Consider the following 25,260-nt stretch of genomic DNA (forward strand, 5'->3'; position numbering starts at 1 on the left):
TTACGATACATGGCATGTAAATGTCGTAGAAACGTGTCACGAAACGCTCGTACATCGACCATGTGTTGAGTCCAACTACATATTTACATCTCTGATTTAATTAAAATTGTCTACAAAACCCAACCGGACAAAAATTCAACCAAAACCAAAAAACCAAACCAATCTAATGTAGAAACCGAACCAAACTGAACGGTTCCCATAAGCAACCGACACATGTACAAGAAAGATTCGCTGTGCAAAGAATGCTGACGGGATAATATTTCCGGCCGCCGGGAAAACAAGAACTCATCTAAATCTCTCAATAATTTAGCAACGAATACTTCACACGCAATACAATCTTACCCTTTTCCACGCCTAGCTTTGCTCCAGTGACAAGCCAATGTCCAGGCAGATCCTTTGGTCCTTTCAACATCTCTGACGAATCCACGATCTTGGCCAGTTTCCCTGATTGTCCTGACACGTCCTCTTTCTTTTCCTCGGTCGAACTCGATGTAGATGGACCTCCGGGTTCCAGTCTCCCTGAGGAACTAACCGGAGTGTGGTCCCAGACGGACCGTCTTATTGTACAACCGGGGACTTTAGAGAATAGTAATTTCAAATGCAAGACGTTTTTTGATCCGAAATCCCAAACCCCGAGCTGAGCTCCGGTGACAATGTGAACACCCGAGAGATCGCCGATGTGGGTCTCAGTGTGTTCGATAGGCGAGGTGCTTACATGAGAGAAGTTCTTCCACTTAATTGGCTCGAACCAGCGGCTATCTTGCTCCTCTGGTCCTTGCCATTTCGGTGCACCTATTGGCACGTGAGAGTCCCAATGCGGCTGCAGGATTTTGGGGAGAGAGACTAAGTGTTGTAAATGGATGGAGAGACGGTTTTGTTTGCTTCCTTCTAAGCTCAGCCTGAGACCTGTGACTGGTTTACGCCCAACCGTTACCTGAAAATACCCAAGGACAATATGCTTAGTTCATCCATAAATTGAACCAGAACAAAACAAAAGAATTGGTCGCTCTGAGTTACCTGATCGGCACTGATGAATAGTTTGGGACCCATTAAGCTGAACTGAAGAGAAGGACAAACAGGTTCTTTACGTTGGAGGTTACTCTGTTCGGGAGCCCAAGCTCGAGCTATTTGGAAATCCAAGAAGTATTGTAAATCTTCAATAGGAGGCTTATCTGGTAAGAACATCAAGAGGTTTGTTATGTTTATGAGAGTGTAAACAGGTGGATTCGAATATGAAGAAGCTCAAATATTTTGATAGAAACTCACATTCTAAGTAAAGTTCGATAGCACGAGTCAAATGCCGCAGACCAGGCACACCTTCAAGCAGAGAAACAATAGGAGTAAAAGTCATGTTGATAATGTCTGGAGCTGCAGGTACTGTCTCAGCCCATCGAGCATGGCTTTGCTCAAGATCGTCGCCTCCTCTACGCCTAAATATTACTGTGATATCCTACAGGAGAGAGCTTTTTCAGCTAATATTCTTCGTTTAACCATAGTCTTAGAGGGAATTAATTTCTTTAACCAGAGTACTCTCGCCATGGCCCGTGATGTTGTACTAACCTTGTCTTTGTATTTTAAGGGGCCGGTAATAGATTGACTCTCCGCTTCATGAAACCTGTGCTCCATCATGTCATTCACATAGTTTTCGATTTCAGATACCGGTAAAGGAGAAGACTGATGTTGTCTAATGTAAACTACGTCTCTTCCACCAATGGTCACCGAAGTTACAATATGAGTGCCGTAATTTTCAATAAAGCTGTACCAAAGAGTAAACAAGTGGAGAAACCACATAAGGATCATGATAAATGTCAACGAGAATCACATTCAAGTGTAGCTTCCAAGATTTGAAACCGCAGAAAGAGAAAAGGTTTCTAGATTTATAACACTCAGCAAAATTTGTCTTCACCACTTATAAAGTCCTTTCTTCATTTGGCTACATAAATTATGGGTTTCATTCAAGATAAGAAGAAGAAACTGACTAAAAATCAGTTTCCAAGCATTCCACTGGTATCAACATTTCTTGATGCCATATTCACATAGAGATTATAAACAGCTAGACAAGAATTTACAGAACGACGGAAAACATGGTGAATTAAAGAGTGGATTATACCTAGCTAAGGAAGCGGGATCCCATGAGGAAGGAACAGCACGTCTGATCTCGTTGTGCAATACCAATGTAAGCTTTGCCAATTTGACTTCATAAAGCGGGATAAAATATCCAACAAGAGCAAGAGATTTTGTGGATGCTGCATCGACTTGCCAAGAACCCGTGTAATTGAACATTGCGTTAAAGCATCCGAGTGGTATGTTCCCTTTTACACCTGATCTCTCATTGAAATATTCTGCCATCTGCCAAAAAAGGTATATCTTTTGAATAACCAGAAGCCACATAAAAAAATTTCTAGAGAGACACCTAGACTTCAATAATCATTTTTAACCCCCACAGACCAATCTTTACCCAAATACCGAATAAAGAGAGAACGCCAATATAAGAAACAGTATTGATCAGCATATAAACCCGATATTCTGAAATTTCCCTAAGCTTCTGACTCGATCAAACTACATTTGCCTCAGTCAAGTGGAAGCTCAATGTAAATCTTCCATATTTAGAAAAGTCCAAAGTCAATTAGGGTCCTCTGAGCTAGTGGTATTAAAAATCCACAGAGACTCCTAAACTTCGATACTCAGTTACCCCCCACAGAACAATCTTTACCAGAAAACTGAATAAATCAAGTACACCAATATAAGAAACAGCATTTATCAGCACAAAAGCTCGATACAGCTATATCTGTTCCGATCTTTCCCTAGCTTCTGACCTAATCAAACTACAACTGCCTCAGTCTAGTTAAAACTCAAACGTAAAAGCTTCCAAATTTAGAAAAGTCCAAAGTTAATTAGGGTCCTATGAGCTAGTGGTTCCACAAATCCACAGAGACATACCTAAACCTCAAAACTCATTTTGACCTCCACAGACCAATCTTTACCAGAAAACCAAATAAACCAAGAACACCAATATAAGAAACAGTACTGATCAGCACCAAAACCCGATACAGCTATATAGAGATTTCTCTAAGCTCCTGACTTGATCAAACTACAATTGCCTCCGTCAAGTTAAAACTCAAATGTAAAGCTTCCAAATTTAGAAAAGTCCAAAGTCAATCAGGGTCCTATGAGCTAGTGATTCCACAACAAATACACAGATCAGACAACATCTAACTGTAGATGCGTAATCAAAGACAAAGACAAAATAATATGGGCTAAAATCTAACAATGGCATTTCAAAAAAAAATTGGGGGAAAGTTACGCAAAAACCGCTGAAAAAAATCACCTGGTGGAAACTGCAAACAGGGATTCGTTGAATACTATTTCTGCCTCGTGAACACTCAATATCAGCTGGGACATTAGGAAGAAGATATCCATCAGACAACTCAAGATCTCTGTTTTGTCCTTCTTCGATACGGACAAGTCTTGACCCAGGAGCTCCTTTGCAGTAGAGAAGCCGAACATCAGAGGTAACATCGAAACCACGACCCAGAGCTTGGATCGCATTACGGAGCGTCGTGGTCAAAGCTTCTGAGCTAGATACGCTAAAGTTTCCACCTTTACGATTCTCCATTTGAGACACACACACAAAAATAAAACCTTTGAGACTAAATCTTGAAATCGAATGATTGACGATTACAAACTCATCTAGGGTTCGTGGGGAAAGATAGAGTTTTTGAGCTTTCGATCGATTTTTTTAGACTCTCTCACCAACACCATGCCTGGTTTTGACTCTCCAATAATCGTAGAAACCGCGTTTCAGATTATTTTTTTTTCTTTTAATTTATTTGTTTTCTCTTTTTTTTTTTCTTCTTCTTTCTGTGTGATATCAAGAAGATTCTTAGGTTGACTGGTCTTTTTCTTTGGTTATATACTAATTAGATCCTTTCTTCATTTCCAGACAGACAAATTCTTTGACTTTATGTTTTTAATTTCCCTTTTTCAAGGGTTTCTAATATAATCATGTCTCTGTTCTTGAAATTGAGCGTATGATTTTCTCTTTAAAAAAAAACAGAAAAGAATATACAACATTTCACTAATTAAAATCAAACTAAAGTTTCTGTTATATACAGTAAAACCTCTATAAATTAATAATGTTGGGACCAAGATATTTTATTAATTTATAGTGATATTAATTTATCTATAAATTAATATTTATTATTTTATAGTGTAAATTAATAATTATTAATTTATAGTGGTATTTATAGTTTTTCAAATTTTAAAAAATTATGAATTGATACAATTTTACAAAAATAAGACTATTTTTTTAAATTTTATAAATTATACAGTAGTTTGAAAGTGAATACTATATTTAGGAAAAAAAAATTTTGACTGTAAATACAGATATTATAGATAAATTCACTTACACAAATGATATACATAAATTCAAATGTATATTAATAACCTCAATTTTTATATTTTAACATCCTATATAAAAGTGAATATGATGCATATTTATTGTTTTGTCAATAATATGATGCATATTTAAAAATTGAAAGCATAAAGAAAATTTGGTTATTTTTATGACTTGTGATGGTATATATTACAAGATTATTGTTTAAAAATACTAACATAAAATACTAACTCTAGGAGAAAATTTATTTTTACAAAAAAAAACTAAGAACATATATTAATATATCTACTTATATGTATATATAGAGTGATTATTAATTTATGATATTATTGGGACTATATTTTACATAGAGATGTCAGAATAATTATTATCTTATTATATTATCGAATTTCGTCAATTTTTACACCGGCCTGACTTGGGACCAGCAAAATTTATTAATTTATAGTGTTTATTAATTTATAGAGTATTAATTTATGGAGGTTTTACTGTATAACTCAAATATTTCTTTACAAAGTATTTCTATAACTTTGTATATGTACTGCTCATTATCAGATTTCAATTCTTTCTTAGACTATTTTTTTAGGCTATACTATTTATTTGTGAGTGTTCCCAAACTTAAATATTTTAGTTTGGTCAAAAACTTAATCTCTTATTATCAGCTAAAATTATACTTAATTATTTTAATATATAAAATTTAATCAAAGATACATCTTTTAAAACTTTTTTTTGTTAGTTAACAGCTACATTTTCTTTTAATGAAAAGAGTGATCCTCGTAGAGAAAAGTTACAAAAAATTTAGGTACATAAAATAAAATATGATTAAAAATCTAAAATTATTTTTAAAAAAAATCATAGTTGCAAAAAAAAAAATTGTGTGGATTGGGCCGTCCAAACAATTTACATACTACAAATAACAAACAAATTTGGGGCACTTCCTTCTTGACATTCTTCAATAGTTATGTATGAGTCTAAAAGTTATTCATTTTCTTTGTTAAATGCAAAACCCAATTCTTCAAAGTCAGAATCCTCGAGATAAGATAAACCATCTTTTGCTTTGCGTAGGGATTTCTTAAATACAAATCGGATGCCAGCAGTTCAGCCATATTGAAAAGTAGTCTTGCCGAATACATTGAACCCATATATGATGATTATATTTCTAATACGCCCCTCGATGATAGCTCTTCTAGCCGTAAATCTTGGCATGTTTTAGCAAAGATCGGTGGACCAAATTTGTGTTATACCAATAGTGGATGGAATGGACAATGCATAGATACTATATTAGACTATGAAGTTCTAACTTAAAACTAATTGATAATGAGTTAAGATACTCATATCATATATATATACCATTTAAGATCATATTCAATTTCTAATATGGAGTATTGTTATTCCTAATTAATAACATTATATTAAGTGTCCGAAGATGGAGCCAAGATGTCTAGCGGCACATGCATGCTGTAGGTTGCAACAGTTGAGGTTTTGGTAGCTCTTTTAACAATGAGAGAAAGCTGCGCACCATAAAATGATTTCATAATCGTTCCTTCTTTTTTTACTATGCTTGCTAAAATTCCCTTTGCATCACGTACGCTCGTGGGAGAAGTTGTTAGACGACCAGTGTAATTTATAATATCAGCTCTTTTTTTTTTGGTAAAATAATATCAGCTCTTTAATGCTTCAGAAGTTTCATGTTGCATACACAATGCGGTTCGTACGTAGTAGAGAGATGTCTGATCTTCAGGGGATACAAGGAGATATATACCTGAGAACAACATAGAAGCAGAACTCAAATATGCATAACCTGAATGTATTATTTGTTATCGTAGACCATATATTCTTATAGATTAGAATTTAGAAAATATTTTTTTTTTTTGCATAACCTGATTATTATTTGTCATCGTAGACCATATTCTTATATATTTATAATATTATTATGCATACCTAGGAAGTATGAAACAAATCACTTACGATTTACCAATGTTCTGTTATGTAAATAAGCTCTATACTGACTACTGAGCCACCGGCCACGCACTCGAAATTAACAGGTTGCGAAAATTTAGTTATAACTTATTTATAGTTACTTCCTTATGGACATTGGTAAGATCGTCTTCTCTCAAGCGACTCGTTTTTTATTTAGAGAAACGTAAATAATGGCAACACTATTATTAATGGATTACTTCTGAATGTAAGAAAAATGTTACTGACTGATGTTTTCCTTGTTTCTTTGGTTAATTAACTTAACTCAAATTTCTTCAGAACCGAATCTTAACTTGGTTTGCATACAGTGTTGAAGATTCAATATATTCTACAACCTATGTATCACTTCTTTGATTTAAATACGTACGTGACGTTAAATTATTTAACAAAAAAAAAATGGTTAATAACTTGATTTGATACTAAAGGAAGTAAGTATCTAGGAATAACCTGCATGGCTGCATCCGCTTATTTAATTGATGATGTAGACCGTGTATAGTTATAGGCTTATAGCATCACATATGATAAGTGATGTCAAATATTATTAGGTTTTTTTGAGTCTGTTTATGTTAAATAAATGATGTAAAATAGTGTGATCGCAAGGATATTAACATGGAGTCTTTTTTTCCTTCAGGAATCTCGGACTCAATGTTTCGTTATTTTACACATTTACATTGGTTGTTACAAATTTACCTCAAAATCTTAAAACAAGTTTTATATTTTGTTTTATTGATTTCGTTAATTTTATTTGAATATTTTTTTATATAGTAGATATTTTCATATTGTTTTGAGAATATATTTTCTAGTTTTTTGTTTGTTTGACAGCAAGAATATCTTCTATTTACTATATATATCGAATTACTCCTAACAAGCTAGTATAAAAATAAAAACACTTGTCTAGCTAGGTTTATATTTTTATACACTAAACGTCGCTCTTCTCAGTTTATCTTCACCATGGGGGAGTCCGTGATTACTTCGCTTTTCTCTTTTTTGACTTCCATGTGCGAGTATGTGTTCAAGGCCACAAAGCCTTTGAAGAAAGATGAGAGAGAGATTCCTTCGTGCACGAAGGAGGACAGTGAGGCGACTACGATCTTAATTACTGACGCTAAGAGTCGTCCTGCCAGGGAACTTTTCTCTGAGTCTGAGCTGAAGGCTCGTCGTCACGATATAGAAACACGGGTATATTGTGCTCGCCTTATAGAGGAGTCGTGGAAGAAAGAGCTTGCCGAGAAGGCTCGTCTTCAGGATATGGAAACACGGTTAGATCTTGCTCGCCTTAGAGAGGAGCTTGAGAGGAGGGAAGAGCTTGCCGAGAATGCTCTTTCTGAAGCTACTTCCAACAGCAAAAATGACTCATCTGGCTCCTACTCTTCTTCAGCAGTGGCAGAGTATAGTTGGGAGGAACATGATGATGTTTATAATGAAAATTTTACTGAAACTACAAAAGAGGAGAGCACAAGTTGTGAAGATTCTAGGGATGATGAATGGATTATGATATGATGGATTCTCATAATGTTGTATAACGATTTTTGACCAACTCGTTCTCATCATCATAACATCTATGCTTTGGGTTTTTTAATTTTTAATTTGCATGTCAATTTCTTTTTCTTATTTTTTATTTAACCCATAACTAATTGGGAATTAGCACTTTTTTTTAGAATTGCATGCAATGATTTTTCTTCCCTTTGGAAAATTGCGTCAAATTAATTATCGTTTAGATTTACTAATGGATTACTAATTTCCATTAATCATATACAACTTTTTCTGCAATGATGTTGACTGATCTTTTTCCTTATTTCTTTAGTAACTTACTATCAACTTTCTTCAGAATCTAATCCAACTTGGTTTCACAGCCTATGTATGATTCAGTTCTTTCATTTAAGTACGTAATGTTAAAATTTATTTTAACAAAAAGTGGTTAATAACTTAATATATACTACATGAAATTAAGTTTCAAAAAGTATAAAAGCCATGGGATTCCAAAATCCAAATTAGCCAGGAGAATCAGATCAACTAGGATTTTTAATCCACCTGCTTCCCATAATCCCATTGCATGCTAACTAACACCCACAAAAATGGACGACATAATAACCAAGTTAGCATGCAAGATGCAATATTTGCTTATGGAAATACACAAATACTTAATAAGTAGTACTAAAGATTCTTCAAGTGACCCATATAAATAAATAAATCCCCATCCCCAAGCAAGTCAGCTTGAATGCATCTATCCCAGAGCCACCAATCCTAGTAGATTCACTTTTGGCGGAAATCTATTCTGATACTACTATCTTTGTATTTTCTCTTATACTATATCTTTAAGACATCTAACACTATAATTCTTATATATCTATCTTTTTGATATATTTGTATCCCTTCCTCATTCATCGTTTTACTTATAAATCTACCTTCTCATATGAAATAATCTTTAAAATGTTGTCAAAAATATAATCATTTATAATCTTTAATATATCATCAATGAGGTTCTTGGACTCAAATCTAGGATGCGATGATTTTTTAAAAACATGTTGTACCGCACACAAGTAAGTTTAAGAGCATTATGATAATGTTGTATACGTCTCAATCACTAGTCTCTTTGTAATCCTTCGATTATAGATAAGATACTTTGGGTTTTAAGTTGCATTATTGGTTATCTTCATATTTTTCAGCTTATTTTGGATTTTTTTGTCCTTTTATTCGGCTATATTTAAAACTGTACATTATTTGTTCTGTTAATGTTCCCAAAACACTTTGTTACTCAATTTTTTTTTCTAGCAATTTAACCACATTATAAAAGAATCGATGTGCTGTGCAGTGCACCCGCTTTATTAAGAGAAAATATGTCTTGAAAGTATAGTTTGCTCTACGCCATATAACTAGCTAGTTGTATATATATAATAAATTTTCTCGAATAATTGTAGATTGCATTTGGACAAGAACGAACATCCGTTAGAGAAAATGTCTTTGAGAACATCAATTATTTCTCCTCATATATTTTGAAAGTTTTATGTATGTTAAATAACCTTTTATTGTTAATGAATTATAAGAAATAGTACATATTGTTTGGATACATATGGCATTCTGTTAATTGGTTGGTTTTTAGTTTGAATTATTCGAGTTTCGAATTTCAGAATGCTGGTCCATTTGGAATATAATTTTATGTTTACTTGTTCAGGATTTATGGTTTCAGAATTGTTTAGACTTGGTTTGGTTCGGAATTTTGATCATTCGTAAATAAAAGAAATGTCTGCTTTTTTTTTATTAGAAGACAAATACAGACGCATGCAACATACTTGAAATACAAATTTCAAAGAAACAACACATTTAGAATACGGAGGCAACTCAAGTGTTTGAGCACGAAAGAGATAGTAATCTTAACACTGAACTTTGAACGTGAGATAGTTTGTGGAGAAGTGGAAAGATTTTGGAGGTTTGAGATTTTGGAGATTTTGAAGAAGTGGAAAGATCATTCATATTTGTATGTGAACCGTTTAATTTATTTGGAGATTAATTCATATAAGGATGTATTTTCTAGAATGATTAATAATGTGAGGAAGGAATTTAAAAAAAAAAATCAGAAATTACAAAATTATATAGTTAGATGACGTGGACGAGTTTGATTCGTCATTTCTTTATTTTTGGGAATATAAAAACTCTGTTTTTTTTTCTCCTCCCGCTTTACAGCAGAAATAATAACAAGAATGGAGGATCTTTCTTCTCTCTCTTTCTTGAAACTAGTCCGAGAATATTTCTGTAGAGGAGATCACAAAAAATCTTTGGAGTTTATTGAAGAAAACATGAGTTTCTTCAATGTAGAGGACATCGTCAAAGTTAGGACAAAATTAATTTGTCGAATAACCGTTCGAAGTTAGGACATGGTCGAAGTTAGGACAATTTAAACAAATGAGTTGAGTTATCCATTTTGACACCCCTAACTATATCTTTAAGACGTCTAACACTATAATTCTTATATATTGATATATTTGTATCCCTTCCTCATTCATTGTTTTACTTATAAATCTACCTTCTCATATGAAATAATCTTTAAAATGTTGTCAAAAATATAATAAATTATAATCTTTAATAGTTCAACACATACAAAATCTGCATTATCACTGAAACCTCCAAAATCTCTATTATCACTGAAATCTCCAATCCCTCTTCTTCTCCAAGAGCTATATATTACATTTTATCTTCAACTGATCCATCTCTAAAAAGTTTTATTTCACATGTGTTATTTACATCTGTCTATCCTCTCATGTAGTTTGTACTGTCACACTTTAAATGTCCGAAGATGGAGTCAGGATCTCTAGCGGCACACCTGCTATAGGCTCCAACACTTGAGCTTTTGGTAGCTCTTTCAACAATAATTCCTGCATTTAAAAATCAAACATCAAAAACATTTATCACCATTGAGCCAGGTTGAACCAACATTTGATTTCGATTTCAATAATTTTTGGGGGTTTTAAGAAAGCTGCACCTTAAATGATTCCATCGTTCCTTCTTTCTTTATTATGCTTGCTAGAATTCCCTTTGCTTCAAGCTCGCCATTTTGCATTGGCACAACAAACCTAAATGTCCAAGAAAACACCCATTGATAAACAAAAAGCAAGACTGTTGATTCATTTTCTTGAGATTACATGATATATAACGGGGAAAAGAAAAGATAGATGATTGTTTACTTGGCTTCCAAGAGTTTGGCGAGCTGGACAGCGTCTTCTTGGCCAGAAACAAGAGTAAATCGTGGGAGAAGTTGTTTGATGACCGGTGTGATTACAATGTCGGCTCTTTCATTCTTCAGAAGTTCCATGTTACATACACAATGCGGTTCGTAGTAGAGAGATATCTGATCTTCAGGGGATACAAGGAGATACCTGAGAACAAAATAGAAGCACAACTCAAAATATACATAACCAGGTTATAAGTTGTTGTCGCAGACCATATTAATGGAGGAATTGAAAGCTTGATGGGAGTTAATTTTTTCTTTTACCCGTTTTCAGGGCGTTGCCATGGTGGACCAAGGACAGGTCCTGCTGTGGCTTTAACTCGAACCTTAGAACCGTTTCTTGCGTTTAGCTCATAGCTTTCTCCAGGTTCCAGATAAGTGACCTACAGTAATAGTTCAGCAACCCTTTATATAGCTCATTCTCACTTTTTAAGATTAGTCTGGAATTCAGGTTAAGACTAGCAAATATGAAACAAGCCAGCAAGTCACTTACATTTCTAAAAAGAGGATCCAGCAAAGGCTTTGCATTTGGAGTTGCAATAACCTTTATGCCTGGATATTTCTCAGAAAATGGCCTAAGGGTGTTCAGATGACAGTGATCATCAAGGCTTTGAGTAATGAGTAGACAATCAACTTCAGGGAGATCATCAAGCTGCACCAAATATAAATTTTAGAAACTTACAATCACAATGAGAGACATAATCATGATGAAACTGCATTACTAATAAGATTCCATGATAGAAACCGCTGATGATGTTTCATGTTTTTAAATGTTACCTTGAAGCCCTTCAAATATCTTTTGGCAGCATCATAGAGCCATGGGATTCCAAAATCCAAATTACCAACTAGAATCGGATCAACCAGGATTTTCAAGCCACTTGTTTCCCATAACCAGCTATTGCCCTGACTCCCACAAATTTGAAGACATTTAATAATCAAATACAATGCAGCATTTGCTAATAGAAACACAAAAACCCAAGTAGTAAAAGATCCCTAAAACGACCCAACTAAATGAAGAAACCCCACCTCCAGGTATGTCAGCTTGAAAGCATCTGTCCCAGAGCCACTAAACCCAGTAGCTTGGTCCTCTGATAAAACAGAAGATACCACATGCGGCGACAGCTTGAGGCGGATGGAGAGGGACCTGGCAGCGATATGAGGAGCTGGTGAGAAAAGAGGAGATGCAGATGCACTTAGGACTCTTGGTTTGGTCTTGATACATAGAGGAAGAAGAGCATTGGCCTGTAGTGGCATCGTGGCTGCTTTGCCACCTGACACCACTAGAGCCATTGATTTTGTTCTGCAACCTGAAAATGTTCATAACACAAAAGGAGGTCTTTAAATGAGTAAACTGAAAAGAGATTCACCGGTTTAGCTTAGTAACAGAGTTTTACAAAACATACAAGTCATCAAAAGATTGCTACTTATAATGATGTTGACTTTGTCCTAGATTCTAGACAGTACAGAGTTACAGGGGCGGACCCACATAGAAGAAAGTGGGGGCAGTTGCACCCACAAACCTATTAAGTTATAAGTGTCAAAATGGTTAAACTGCCCCCATGTTATGTTTGAGGTCATGTGCTACATTTTGAACCCATTTAATTTTTTTTCTGGGTCCGCCCCTGACAGAGTAGAGACCCATCTCTCACAAAATGCTCTTAAACAAACTTGAAGCAGACAAATATGGTACAATAAAGTCCTAGGGTAATCATAGTTCACCTATAGCTACGGCTTAAAGCAGCTGAAAATTTATCACAGGACCAATAATAGCTAAGGCTTAAGGGTATCCTCACAGGACGACGAAACAAGCCTTGATTTGGGATGGGCACTTAAACATAGTCTAAGAAATCAATACTATCCCACTAATCAACATCGACACGGATGATAAATTAACAACAAACTAATCAAATGTTGGAACTTTGATTTAGTAGCCGCGAATCCCAGAAATGCTGACATCAGAGATATACGAAACAGAACAAGAAGAAACCTGATTTTAGAGTTGAAGAGAGAGTTGTTTGGTGAGAAAGGTAGTCTTCAGTGTCTTTCTGTTGAGTGAATGGTTCTCCCAAGTTCCACAACACAGAGTTTGATCACTCCGCACCCAACCAAATTTAGGAGAGATAGAGAGAGAAAGAGGAATTGGTGGCTAGAGTGAATTTCATTAAAAACGCAGCGTTTTAATATTACTGGTCTCTCTGGCCTTGACCGAACCGGTTTACAGAAACCTTTCCTAATTCTTTTGGTTTACTATTACTTGAGTAAAATTAAATCAGACCAAGGTTAGACATAGCCTCACGAAGATCACCACTCTGCTTGAGCGAGACGTAACAGGACACACATGACGCAGAATTCAATTTTCGAAGAGCAACACAGGACAGTTTCTTCAAGTTTGGTTCAAAATGTTACAGTTGAGACTTTCGATTCGTTATGCGATCAAGGAAATGGCTGAAGAAGCTGTGGAGCAGTGGAGGTTTTGAATTGCTTGGAGAAGAAGGGTTATGCTATGGATTTGTTTTAGACTTTTAAGGTTAGCAAAAGTATGCATTGAACAAGAAGCTTTGGAATTCGTGAGTGTATACCATTGCTCTGGTTTCCCCTTTTTTGATATTAGATCTCGCAATGTTATCGTGGAAATGTATTCTATTTGTGGATCTGTTGATGATGCATTGGGAGTGTTCGACGAAATGCCTGAGAAGAAATTTGGAGACTTGGTGTGTTATGATGAGGTGTTTTGCTAAAAGCGGATACAGTGAAGCAGCAATCGATTTGTTTAATCGTTTCAAGCAAGAAGGGAACAAACCAGATGGAGATATATTCAAAGAAGTCTTTGCTGCGTGTACGTTGACAGGAGATGTTGACGAAGGATCATTGCAATTTCAATATATGTGCAGAGACTGTAGAATCGTACCTTCCATGTAAAATTATCAGAGTGTTACCAAGATGTTGGCTACATCTGGCTACTTGGAACCGAGTGTTGATGAGTGGGAACTACTGATGAATCTTTCTCTGGTTCATGGAGATGTAGAGCTTGGAAGATAGATGTTATGAGTTGATTGAGAAGTTAGATGCCACGAGACTGGATAAGTGGCAACTGCAGGTCTTGTAGCAACCAAAGCATCAGACTTTATTAATGAGGCACAGAGCTGTGACTCTGTATATATTTAGACCGGAAGATACTTCACATTCAGAGACGAAGATCATTTACGAGACACTAATGAGTTTGAGGTCACAACTGAAAGAAATGGGTTATGTTCCTGACACTAGGTTTTATTGTATTTTAATCCTGGTTATGGAGAATAAAGAACGGGCTTATGGTTACAAAGAGGAAGTCGAGATTATTAAAAGGCTTCTTAACTCAAGGCCTCGATCTTCAATCAAAGACGGTGTCTGCCAATGCAACAATTACTGGTGAGCTAACTAATCACTTTCCTATATTCTGAAAATCTTTTTTCTAATAGAAACAAGTTGAGATAGAGAGTATCGAAACTTTATACAGCCATCTAGTTCTATATCATTTATAGAACCAATAAAGTTTTTAGAGATTTGGTTAAATGATCATCAAGTTACTCGTTTGTGTCCTTGGATGCCATCTAAGTCAATATCATGGAAGAGAAATCGATGTAATAATTCAAGTTTGATAAACATTCATATAAATGTGTTTTTGGATATATAATAGTAAGGTTTCAAACAACTGTAATGATATAACTATTAAAATAACTTCACAAACCTTTTTTCTCCAATTAGGGGCAAGGCAATGTGCATAGCTTTTGATATTACAATGACGAGGAAGAGAACTCTATTGTGGAGTTTAAGATCATGGATTCTGGGTATAATGGGTAGAGATCAGAACCAGAAGCAGAGGATTTCACTGTTGTTGTCGTTTGATGATCGGTCACACCAAACTTGCTCGAGCTACCATCTGTATCAATCTCCTTCAACTTTGAGATGCTCCAGTTTGGTCCATATAAACCAGGTCCTGACATAACCTGGGGTATCTCCATCTCTCCCTCTAGCATTTGCACAACCTCTGACATTGTTGGCCTTAAGGAAGGAGATGAGTTTATGCAAACTAGAGCAACTTTGATCATCCTTGCTGCTTCATTGTTGTTGAATTCACCTTTGAGCATTGCATCTACGATTTCCATTATGTCCCCTGTCTGTTGCAGCGTCAGCGCCTGAGTTTTGATGTAAGAAACCAGTTTCAGTAAACTTATGGAAACAGATCATGGATTGAATGGGCTCAAGAGAGAAAAATCTCCACGGTTACCCAATTGATAAGCGGGACGTTTCCCTGCTGTTTTGTATTACTCTTCCCACTAACAATTTCCATTGCCACAACCCCGAAGCTGTAAACGTCTGCTTTCTCTGTTAGTTGACCCCATAATGCATATTCTGGAGCCATATAACCACTGCAGCAATATTAGAGAAACTAAGAATGACACGTTTCTGCAGCCATGATTGCGGTTTTCGTTATATGTTCTATACTTACATGGTTCCTGCAATTTTGGTGCTAATGTGACTGTGTTCTGCTTCATGGAGCCTAGCCAATCCAAAGTCAGATATCTTTGCATTAAGGCCAGCGTCTAGAAGCACATTCGTTGTTTTTATGTCACGATGAACCATCCTCATCGCCGATCCTTCATGGAGGAATGCAAGCCCTCTTGCGATTCCAAGACAGATTTGTTGTCTTGCTGCCCATTCCAGTTTTAAGGAACCCTTTTCTGGCAATGATATACACCAAAGAGATATTACGTCACGTAAGATATATGTGCACATGAATTAGACTTAAAATGTCTTGAAAAGCTGAGTCACTTTTGTTTACCGAACAGCGGATGAGCAAGGGAGTTATTTTTCATGTATTCATACACGAGCAGCAAGTGATCTTTCTCGACACAGCAACCATAAAGCTTGACAAGGTTTGGATGATTCAACCCTGAGATCATGCCTATCTCATTGACAAATTCACGGTTTCCTTGGCATGACTTGGAAGAAAGCTGCTTGACTGCTATGATAGTTCCATCTGATAGCTCTCCCTGCATGATGTTTCTCATATCAGAAACCCAAAACAACACTATTTCTTTCTCAGGTGTCTATTTACATTTTGGCATCTTACTTTGAATACAGATCCGAAACCTCCTTCTCCAAGTTTGTTGGCTTCATCAAAATTGTTTGTTGCAGCTTGCAGTTGCCTCCAAGTAAAGCAAAGCGTTTGCAGACCTTGCGCTCTCAGTTCTATGTGATCATCATGTTCACAAGAGAAAATCATTACTAATGGCTAAAACTATTGGATTACCTTCTTGGAATCCCTTTATACACTGTGAACTCTGTTACCTCGTTCTATTATGTTCTTGTCTCCTCTGCTTCTCTTCCATGCATATATTCCCATAGCTGAGAGAACAACTGTTACTGAAGCAATAGTGACCCCAACAATTAAGGGATACTTAGTATGATGTTCTGTTTTCTCCGCTGCAGAGGAGACAATAAAAGTGTTAATGCTAATATACATGATAGATCATCTATACTCTAAGCGAGGAAAACATATCTTTAACAAAGTAGTTTATTTTTATTTATTTATTTTTGTCTTTGGACCTCCACATTGTGGCTCGAGACCTGAAATTTTGAAAGATGAATATTAGCGTTAGGTGGCACTAGGAACCAGTGTCAAAAATTTTGGAGCTTCAACGAGTAGAAGAGAAGAGTAAACTTACTGTGACATAAGGAGATAGCAGAGATAAGAGGACCATAGTTTCCTCTTTGGGGAATGAGGGTTGTCCCTTTCCCCGCCCAATACAACCGAATCTCTAACATATGATTAGTTACATTCGCGTTGGCTTCTTTCACGACAGGCTTCAGAGTCCCATTAGCATCCTCTTTGATGTTAAAATCCTTCACGAACAATTCTCCCTAACCGTCGAATCAAATGAACTTCAATCTTCCATGCTTGATTATCGAAAATAACTACTAAGTAAACAGTTACACTTTACCTGAACATAAATATCGAATATGCGTATACCGAGACTACTGGATAGATCTTTGTTTGAAAACTGAATCTCCATAAAATGGAGTTTCACATTGTACGCTCCATTTTTCAAGCAAAAAGCATAATACGATAGAGAAAGAGCAGATTGACGTGCGGTCTTATAAAAAATAGGAGAATCTCCGGATAGTGGTAAACTAGGTGAAATGATGTATATATCATTTGGCAAGTAACCAGTGCTACTAACTCCCCAGTTTTCAAAGTGCTGATTTGTAGCAGCTTTGGTTTCACTATTATCAGCTTGATAAGTGATTTTACCTAGAGAGGTTGGAATATTCTCACTTTCTCCACCACAATTTATATGTAGTGAGCTTTGATCTATACAATCAATGAACAAAAAAATTTCGCCATCAATCGAAAAACTAAGGATGCCAATTTTTATTATTATGAAAAAAGGAGAGAGTATAAACATGGTAAGCAGAGCAGACAAAAATGATTATGTTATCTAATGCATCGTTGAGATCAGTTTAACGGATCAATATGCACTTACATCTCGTGCACTTTATTGGACCAGAACATGGTAGAAGTCCAGTTCTGTAGGAAAAGAAGATGAGGAGGAATAATGAGACATCTCACTAGGCGAGACATTTAACTAATTTCTGTTTCCAGATTACTAAGTTTAATACATTCTTGTTGCATGATGAAATAGAAGAGTGAGTGTGCTTACAAATTGTTCTTCAAGTAGGAGCTTCGGTATGTGTTTATGTTACTGATTCAACAGAACGTGAGAATATAAACTTCAACAAAAGCAGATTCTAAACTAATGGGAAGAATATGTAAGTATATATCTACCATGATTTCATGTTCATACCTCTTGTCCTGGCAGCTAGATGAGTATGAGAAATTGTTATAAGAGAGATCACTTTGAAGATTCACCAAATATACAAAACCAAGAAGATGATTAGCTAACATGAGTATAATTTCTCGAGCCACACAAACGAGTAAGGGCGTGAAACGTACATATAAGATTTACTGTTGAGGAAAACATCAGATCCAACGTTTCCGGAAAGCATGTTGCCAGTCAAATAGCTAAACATGTTGAAACAATGTATTAATACTCAATGGTTATTAGAAGGTCTTCAACTCCTAGTACTTACGTATATTGGGGAGGTTTCTTCAGTGCAGATTGAACTTCCCCAGTCAACTGGTTAAACGATAAATCACTGCAGCAAAACAAAACAAAAAACATATTAAATTGCATGTTTGTAGCTTTTGTTCTTTTTAAAATTAGCGTTTCACTAATTCAGCTAATGGTAAAGATAAACAGATGATAAGACCATGGAGGCATGGATATAACAGAGTTTCAAGAAAAAGAACAAGAAAAATATGATAGAGTACTTTCGAACTTACAAATTCTTTTCACACATTACAAATAAAAGAACTTACAGAGTCCTTAGGACTGGCATGTTCCAGATGTAAGAAGGGATTGGACCAGACAAACTCATATTTCTCAAAATCCTGGAACAGGGACAGAGACTTAAGTTCATCAGTTCTAATAAAAATCAAGCATGAAGACGAGAAGTGCATGGATGATAAATACATACAAGATTTCCATGGCTTTGCTTGGTATAAATGGAAAGGAGTTTATCTCAGTGGTCATATCAATAATTCTCCTGCATATAAATACATGGCTTCAAACATCAGTCTTGAATCAATTTTCCCTCTACTAATATACGTTTGAAAGCTAGACAAGTTAATTACACATCAGTAAGATTTTGTAGGCGGAAGATATTAGTAGGAATAGGTCCTTTCAGTCCACTTGCATGTAAATATCTGTTGATAATAGCCGAGGCAAATTAGACGGTGCAAAAACACAAACTATAAAGAAAATTACTATAACCAGTGAAAGAGAAGCTTACAAAATTCTAAGCCGAGACCAGTTGCCAATATACCCTGGAATGATGCCATCAAAGTTATTGTCACTTACCCTACTACATAAATGGATGAAAATTAACAACTAGTTTTAGAGGTTTATAAAACTTAATCTTCTTGAACTAGTTTATAGGTTATCTTAACTAAGCTAGATATGATTAAAGATGAGCATTTGCAGTTACAAAGGCAAAAATATTTGATATACAATAACTTACAAATCCTGAAGGTTAACCAGCTTAGCAAGAGTGCTAGGAAGACTTCCTGTAAATTGATTGGAAGCAAGATGCCTGTAAAACCCAATTTTAGCAAATATTACAAGTGTACTCTTTCCATAAAAGTGATAAAACCAAAGATTATTGTGGTTTTGTAAACTAGTTAATATGCGAAGAATCATACAGTTTTTCTAGGTTGATCAAGTTACCAATCTCATCAGGAATTGGACCAGAGAACTGGTTGGCTTCGAGTCCTCTGAAAATTTCATCACATATACACATTACTGTAATGTTGGATGTAATTTATATATGCACATGCCTTCAGGTGATGAAACAGTTAGAGACGTACAGAAATGTCAGATTCTTGAAGTTTTGTAACCCACTTGGTAAATTCCCAGACAAACGATTGGCGCAGAGCGAGCTGCAAGAAGAGTTAAAGTTACTTGCAAATCATGAAGATGAAGAAACAACACACATATATATAGAGAGAGTAGTGAGAGGGAGAGCTAACATGAAAGTGAGGTGTGGCATTGAAGCCCACTCCATTGGGATAGAGCCAGAGAGGTAGTTTCGGCACAAGTCGCTTCAAAGAAGAGCAAGAATAGACATATACTATGTATCATGACTTCGTAATATCTCAATTAATTTAGCCGAAAAAAAGAGAAATACAAAATTATTACAAATCTTTTGTAAAAACGCTAAAAAATCTCCTTTTATTTTCATTTACGCTAAGAAATCCCTTTTATTCTCATTTTTGGTTTACTGTCATAATTATAAATAAAAAAAATTGATGAAAAACTTATTTAAGGATAAACATAACAAATTGATGAATATTAACATAACAAAAAGTATTCTATTTAAAAGATAAACATACTATATACTGTAGTACCATATATAACATAACACAAAACAAAATTCACATATATATATATATATCCAAATTTGTCACTGCAAACTGAAACCTCAAACTATTGGTTATATACAGTAAATGATTCGTGATAGCTAGAACTCACATCGATCGGAGATAGGGAAGTTTGACCAACTCCGGTGGAAGTTTTCCTGGAAGACTGAGGGTCTTGAGAATTCTGATGACCAACCACGAGAATATATGGTTAATCATGGATCGAAATATAAAAGAAAATGAGAAAATCTATAGGAGAAGGTAGAAGAGCAACAAGACGAGTACTCACATGTTCGTAATATGGCATGAGGTGCTATTGTTGATGTTACAATCACAAACAATGGTATTCTCACTCCCTAGAATCGGAGCAACATCCATCTTTAGTCCTCCTAAAGCGCAAGGGTCTCCATAGTGTAGGTTAAGTCTCGTGATACCTAGTGTGGAAGCTATCTCTCCAAGCGCTTTTACTGCATAATTAAATTTTGACCAGAAAAGCAAATTTCTTGATTACCTTTATGACTGTGATTTTAAGATTTTGTAAGAAATAGCTAGCTAATGAATCTTCTCATACATTCATCTGGATGAAGAACTGGTGAAATGGCCGATGTTCTTAGAGCTGCGAGGAAGGTAGTGATGATGGTGAATAATAGAAAAATCGAGAAGAGGATCGACATATCGATATAAATTATATACAGTATTTTCTTGGTTAATCACAATATTAGTGATGATTCAATGCTTATATAACAATATAGTATACGCTAAAAGTAAAACTGCTGCAGATATTTGAAGATGCAGTTCCAGAACAGCTTGCTGTGAAGATCAGGAAGCCGCATCTGTTCAGACGCCTGAGACCACATCAGACGCCTGAGATCACATCAGACACTTGAAGTTGCTGACATGGAGTTGTGAGATGACGTGGCAAAGCTTAAGTGGATGGAGTGACGTGCTAAGGAAGATTTCTTGCTTGGCAGCAAAGATAGAGACGAATTGCGTGTGAAGATATGGTGAATATTCTTCACATCAAATAAGGAAAGGATAAGCTTGACAAGCAAGTATATTCCGTTTCCGTGAGATCCTCGAAGATCCTAGGGTTAGGGTTTCGAGTAGTGAGTATAAATAGTCTAGGGTTTGGCCACGAGCCATTTTGAACACTTTAGACTCTTTGTACGTGATTATATACTTCGAAACTAGCAAAACAAAAAGCTGAGAAGGTGAGTGTTTGTTTTCTCTTGGGACTACACGGGTGTAGGAGAGATAGGTTTAGTGCTCAGGTTCAATTCTATTGGTAGGAATAGATTGAGTAAGAGCCGAGACAAAATTGTATCCTAGGAAAAGATAAATTTTGTTAATAAAGATCGAAGGAAAAAGCGTTTGCTTGGCGCGTTCTAAGTTTAACTGTCTGTGCGTTTCTCTATACATTTTCATTTGGTATCAGAGCGGACGCCTGATAAAAAATCTGTTTATCTTTTCAACAGGTGAGATCCTGCAACAGAGGGTATGGAGAAATCACAGCAATACGTTGCTATAACTAAGCCGTTTAAGTTGGATCCAGAACATTACGGGTTCTGGAAGGTGCAGCTGAGACAGGATATTCAGAGTGCTGATCTTGATGCCTGGATAGCTGTTGAAGATGGATGGACAGCCCCTGTGAAAACAAATGAGGCTGGAGATGCTGTTTCAAAACCCAAGAAGGATTGGACTGCAGAGGAGAAACTTGCAGCAAAACACAATGCAACAGCTCTGTCCTTAATCTTCAAATCGTTGCCTGTAAATCAGTTCACCAGAGTTCAGGGATGTGAATCTGCAAAAGAGGCATGGGATATTCTTCAGGTCACCTTTGAAGGAACCAGCAATGTGAAGAGAACCAGACTTGACATCTTAGCGTCTGATTTCGAGAACTTGACTATGGGAGATAGTGAGACTATTGAGGAATTCAGCAGCAACCTGAGTAATATCTCTCAAGAGGCTATAGTGTTGGGAAAACGCTATAAAGATAAGAAGTTGGTTAAAAAATTTCTCAGAAGTCTGCCGGAGAAGTTTCAGCCACATAGGTCTACAATTGATGTCTCGTTGAATTCTGATGAGTTAAAATTTGATCAAGTAGTTGGGATGATGCAGGCATATGAGCTACAAGTTAAGAAAAAGGAGCAGGCAAGTGGAAAAACTTTCGCACTGAATACTGTTGACACTCAGGAGTCTGCAGATGATGATAAAGTTGGCATCATTGAGGAAGGCGATGAGAGTGTTGGTGTGACAGCTCAAGACGATGTCAATCAGGTAGTTGGTGATGAATCAGAGGATGATGAAGCAAATCTTCCTACTGAAGAACAAGTTGCTCTCTTGATCAGGAGTCTGATGAGCAAGACAAAGGAGATCTCTGATCTAACCACCGTAAGAAATGAACTTCAATTGAAATTTTCTGTGATATCCAAGGATCTTGAAGCTGAGAAAGTCAAGTCGCAAGGTCTTGAGAGGCAGTTGGAGGATCAACTCAGGAACATCAAGATGCTGAGCAGAGGGACTAAAGATCTGGACAAACTCCTAACTGTGGGACGAACGGCTAATGTCAACTGGGGTCTAGGGTATCAAGGTGGAAATTTCAATGGTACAACTAAGTTTGTTAAGGCAGCTCCACAGTCATCAGAAGCTACTCAAAGGAAGTCTGTTCCTCAGAAAAATCAGAGACGTGCTGTGTCCTCATTTAATCAGGAACAATCAGCTCATGTCCGAAAATCAAGAATGGCTTCTCACGAACAGGTTCAGTCAGCGTACGGTTCTGTGTTTCGTCTTCACCGTAGCAGAAGAACAGGTTGTTGGTACTGTGGTAATCTGAATCACTACAAGGCACAATGCTATGGATTTTTGAATCGTGTGTCTGCAATGATGCAGCATCAGTAATATCACAGGGATTCAAAGAATACGAGCAGAGTCTACATCAGAAAGGAAGATCTGTACTGCAATGTTGCTTACACTGCTGATGAACAGGAGTCAACTCAGGAGAAGTGGTATTTTGACAGCGGATGCTCAAGACACATGACTGGAGCTCAAGACAATCTGTCAGAGTTTACACAGGTTTCAGCAGGCAGAGTTACTTTTGGAGATGGTGCAAAAGGAAAAATCAAAGGAAAAGGTACCACAGGTGGTGAATCTCAACCAAGATTACATGATGTGTTTCTGGTTGATGGACTGAAGGCCAATCTGATTAGCATCAGCCAACTGTGTGATGAGGGTCTGAATGTAACTTTTACCAAGGCCAACTGCAAGGCTGTGTATCGACTAGGACGTGTTCAGCTCGAGGGACAGCGGTCTGGCAACAATTGTTACATGTGGAGTTCTGGTAACCCTTGCTTTCAAGCAGCTGTAGATTTTCAAACTGAGTTGTGGCATAAGAAATTAGGACATCTGAATGTTCGTACGATGTTGAGACTTGCACATCAGGAGGTTGTTCGAGGAATGCCAAAGCTAAAGGCTGATCCTTATTTTGTGTGCGGACCGTGTAACAAGGGCAAACAAGTGAAGGTTGCTCACAAATCGGTTCCTGATGTTCGTGCTGTTCATGCTTTGGAATTGGTTCACATGGACCTAATGGGACCAATGCGTGTCCAAAGTCTGACAAGTAAGCGTTTTATTCTTGTTATGGTTGATGATTTTACGCGCTACACATGGGTCCGTTTTCTACGAGAGAAATCGGATACTCTTAACAGTTTCAGAATTCTTGCTCTGCAACTCAAGAGTGAAAAATGGGGAATCAAGACAGTACGAAGTGATCATGGTGGTGAATTCCAGAATGAGTTGTTTGATCAGTTCTATGCTGCTCAAGGGATAACTCATCAATATTCTGCTCCTCGCACACCTCAGCAGAATGGAGTTGTTGAGCGGAAGAACAGAACGCTGCAAGAAATGGCTAGAGCTATGCTGCATGGTAATCAAGTCGCTCAACATTTCTGGGATGAAGCAATCAACACTGCATGTTACATCATCAATCGGGTCTATGTGAGGAAAGGAACCAACAAGACCTCTTATGAGCTGTGGAAAGGAAAAACACCATCAATCAACTATTTCCATGTGTTCGGATGTATGTGCTATATCCTTAATGACAAGGATCAACTGGGCAAGTTTGATTCCAGGAGCGACGAAGGCATGTTTCTGGGGTACTCAGGCAACAGCACAGCCTACCGAGTTTACAACAAACGGTCCAGGATGGTTCAAGAGACTGTTAACGTGGTGTTTGATGACGCGTCTTTTCGTGTTTATGAAGATGTGTCCTCAGTAACTAATGCTCCTAAGGATTTCAATGAAGGAGTTGTGGGGTATGAACCAAGTCCAGAGCAGGAAGTTGATGATGGCTCCAACGCCGATGACGACACGGCTGAGCTTCTACCTACTCCTCAGGTGCATAAGAATCACACCTCTAATGATATTATAGGTACGATTCAGGGGGGCAGAGTTACTAGAGGAAAGAAGATTGACTTCAAGCAACTCGCTGGTCAGAAGCAGAAGAATGTTGCTGCTGAAGTTCCACAGATGGCTGCGGTTGTGCAGTTTGCTTGCTTCGTGTCAACCCTGGAGCCCAAGAATCACAGAGATGCTCTTGTTGACGAATTTTGGATTGCTGCTATGCAAGATGAACTAGAGCAGTTTGAACGGAGTGATGTCTGGGAACTCAAACAACGACCAGCTGATGTCAATGTTGTGGGAACTAAGTGGATCTTCAAAAACAAGAGTGATGCACATGGATGTATTGTTCGCAATAAGGTGCGGTTGGTTGCTCAAGGATACTCTCAGATAGAAGGCATTGATTTTGACGAGACTTTTGCTCCTGTAGCAAGACTGGAATCCATCAGGTTTCTGTTTGGCATGGCATGTGCTCTAAATTTCACATTGCATCAGATGGATGTTAAGAGTGCCTTTCTAAATGGAATTCTCCAAGAAGAAGTGTATGTGGAGCAACTTAAAGGATTTGAGAATCCTCAGCGTCCTGATCATGTGTACAAGCTAAAGAAGGCTCTCTACGGACTGAAACAGGCTCCAAGAGCTTGGTACGAGCGTCTGACAACATTTCTGATCAAACAAGGATATGTGCGTGGGAATGTAGACAAAACATTGTTTGTGTTTCAAGATAACAATGGTGTGATGTTTGTTCAG

At 36.8% G+C, this 25,260-nt stretch overlaps 4 protein-coding genes across 8 annotated transcripts; 1 reads left to right on the forward strand and 3 right to left on the reverse strand.

The window, feature by feature from the left end:
• Positions 1–63: 63 nt before the first annotated feature.
• LOC17899554 (MACPF domain-containing protein CAD1) lies at positions 64–3,845 on the reverse strand. The gene is made up of 6 exons (XM_006307070.2): positions 3,329–3,845; positions 2,111–2,349; positions 1,561–1,756; positions 1,267–1,450; positions 1,018–1,172; positions 64–934 (listed from the first exon to the last, which is right to left on the reverse strand). The coding sequence occupies exons 1-6, from the start codon at positions 3,614–3,616 to the stop codon at positions 299–301; spliced, it is 1,698 nt and encodes a 565-aa protein (XP_006307132.1). The 5' UTR covers positions 3,617–3,845; the 3' UTR covers positions 64–298.
• A 6,572-nt stretch (positions 3,846–10,417) lies between these two features.
• Positions 10,418–13,222, reverse strand: LOC17897373. Its single transcript, XM_006305180.2, has 8 exons — positions 13,081–13,222; positions 12,120–12,400; positions 11,871–11,996; positions 11,587–11,745; positions 11,358–11,476; positions 11,050–11,241; positions 10,848–10,938; positions 10,418–10,740 (listed from the first exon to the last, which is right to left on the reverse strand). Exons 2-8 carry the CDS (start codon positions 12,381–12,383, stop codon positions 10,648–10,650), a joined length of 1,044 nt encoding a protein of 347 aa, XP_006305242.1. The 5' UTR covers positions 12,384–12,400; positions 13,081–13,222; the 3' UTR covers positions 10,418–10,647.
• Positions 13,223–13,431: 209 nt separating this feature from the next.
• On the forward strand, positions 13,432–14,330 carry LOC17898044 (pentatricopeptide repeat-containing protein At1g29710, mitochondrial). Its single transcript, XM_023777165.1, is given in 5 exon segments — positions 13,432–13,480; positions 13,559–13,605; positions 13,607–13,786; positions 13,788–14,126; positions 14,128–14,330. Coding segments are annotated over 5 exon segments (687 nt in total). The 3' UTR covers positions 14,200–14,330.
• A 395-nt stretch (positions 14,331–14,725) lies between these two features.
• Positions 14,726–20,809, reverse strand: LOC17899530 (probable LRR receptor-like serine/threonine-protein kinase At1g29720). Of its 5 annotated transcripts, none has more exons than XM_023776943.1 (25): positions 20,687–20,809; positions 20,405–20,582; positions 20,228–20,299; positions 19,726–19,797; positions 19,564–19,635; positions 19,424–19,470; positions 19,218–19,289; positions 18,990–19,023; positions 18,832–18,903; positions 18,675–18,743; positions 18,517–18,588; positions 18,228–18,293; positions 18,091–18,159; positions 17,942–17,992; positions 17,798–17,839; positions 17,621–17,664; positions 17,078–17,448; positions 16,802–16,997; positions 16,683–16,703; positions 16,425–16,559; positions 16,207–16,325; positions 15,916–16,126; positions 15,583–15,814; positions 15,361–15,502; positions 14,726–15,268 (listed from the first exon to the last, which is right to left on the reverse strand). In XM_023776943.1, the coding sequence occupies exons 1-25, from the start codon at positions 20,787–20,789 to the stop codon at positions 14,867–14,869; spliced, it is 2,964 nt and encodes a 987-aa protein (XP_023632711.1). In that variant the 5' UTR covers positions 20,790–20,809; the 3' UTR covers positions 14,726–14,866. The 5 variants fall into 5 exon arrangements, with proteins under 5 accessions (XP_023632711.1, XP_023632709.1, XP_023632710.1 ...); XM_023776941.1 differs by having other exon boundaries at positions 18,990–19,058; positions 19,399–19,470; XM_023776942.1 differs by having other exon boundaries at positions 17,942–17,956; positions 18,990–19,061; positions 19,399–19,470.
• Positions 20,810–25,260: the final 4,451 nt, after the last annotated feature.

This window comes from Capsella rubella, unplaced genomic scaffold (assembly GCF_000375325.1).
Source record: "Capsella rubella cultivar Monte Gargano unplaced genomic scaffold, Caprub1_0 scaffold_1, whole genome shotgun sequence".
NCBI lineage: Eukaryota > Viridiplantae > Streptophyta > Magnoliopsida > Brassicales > Brassicaceae > Capsella > Capsella rubella.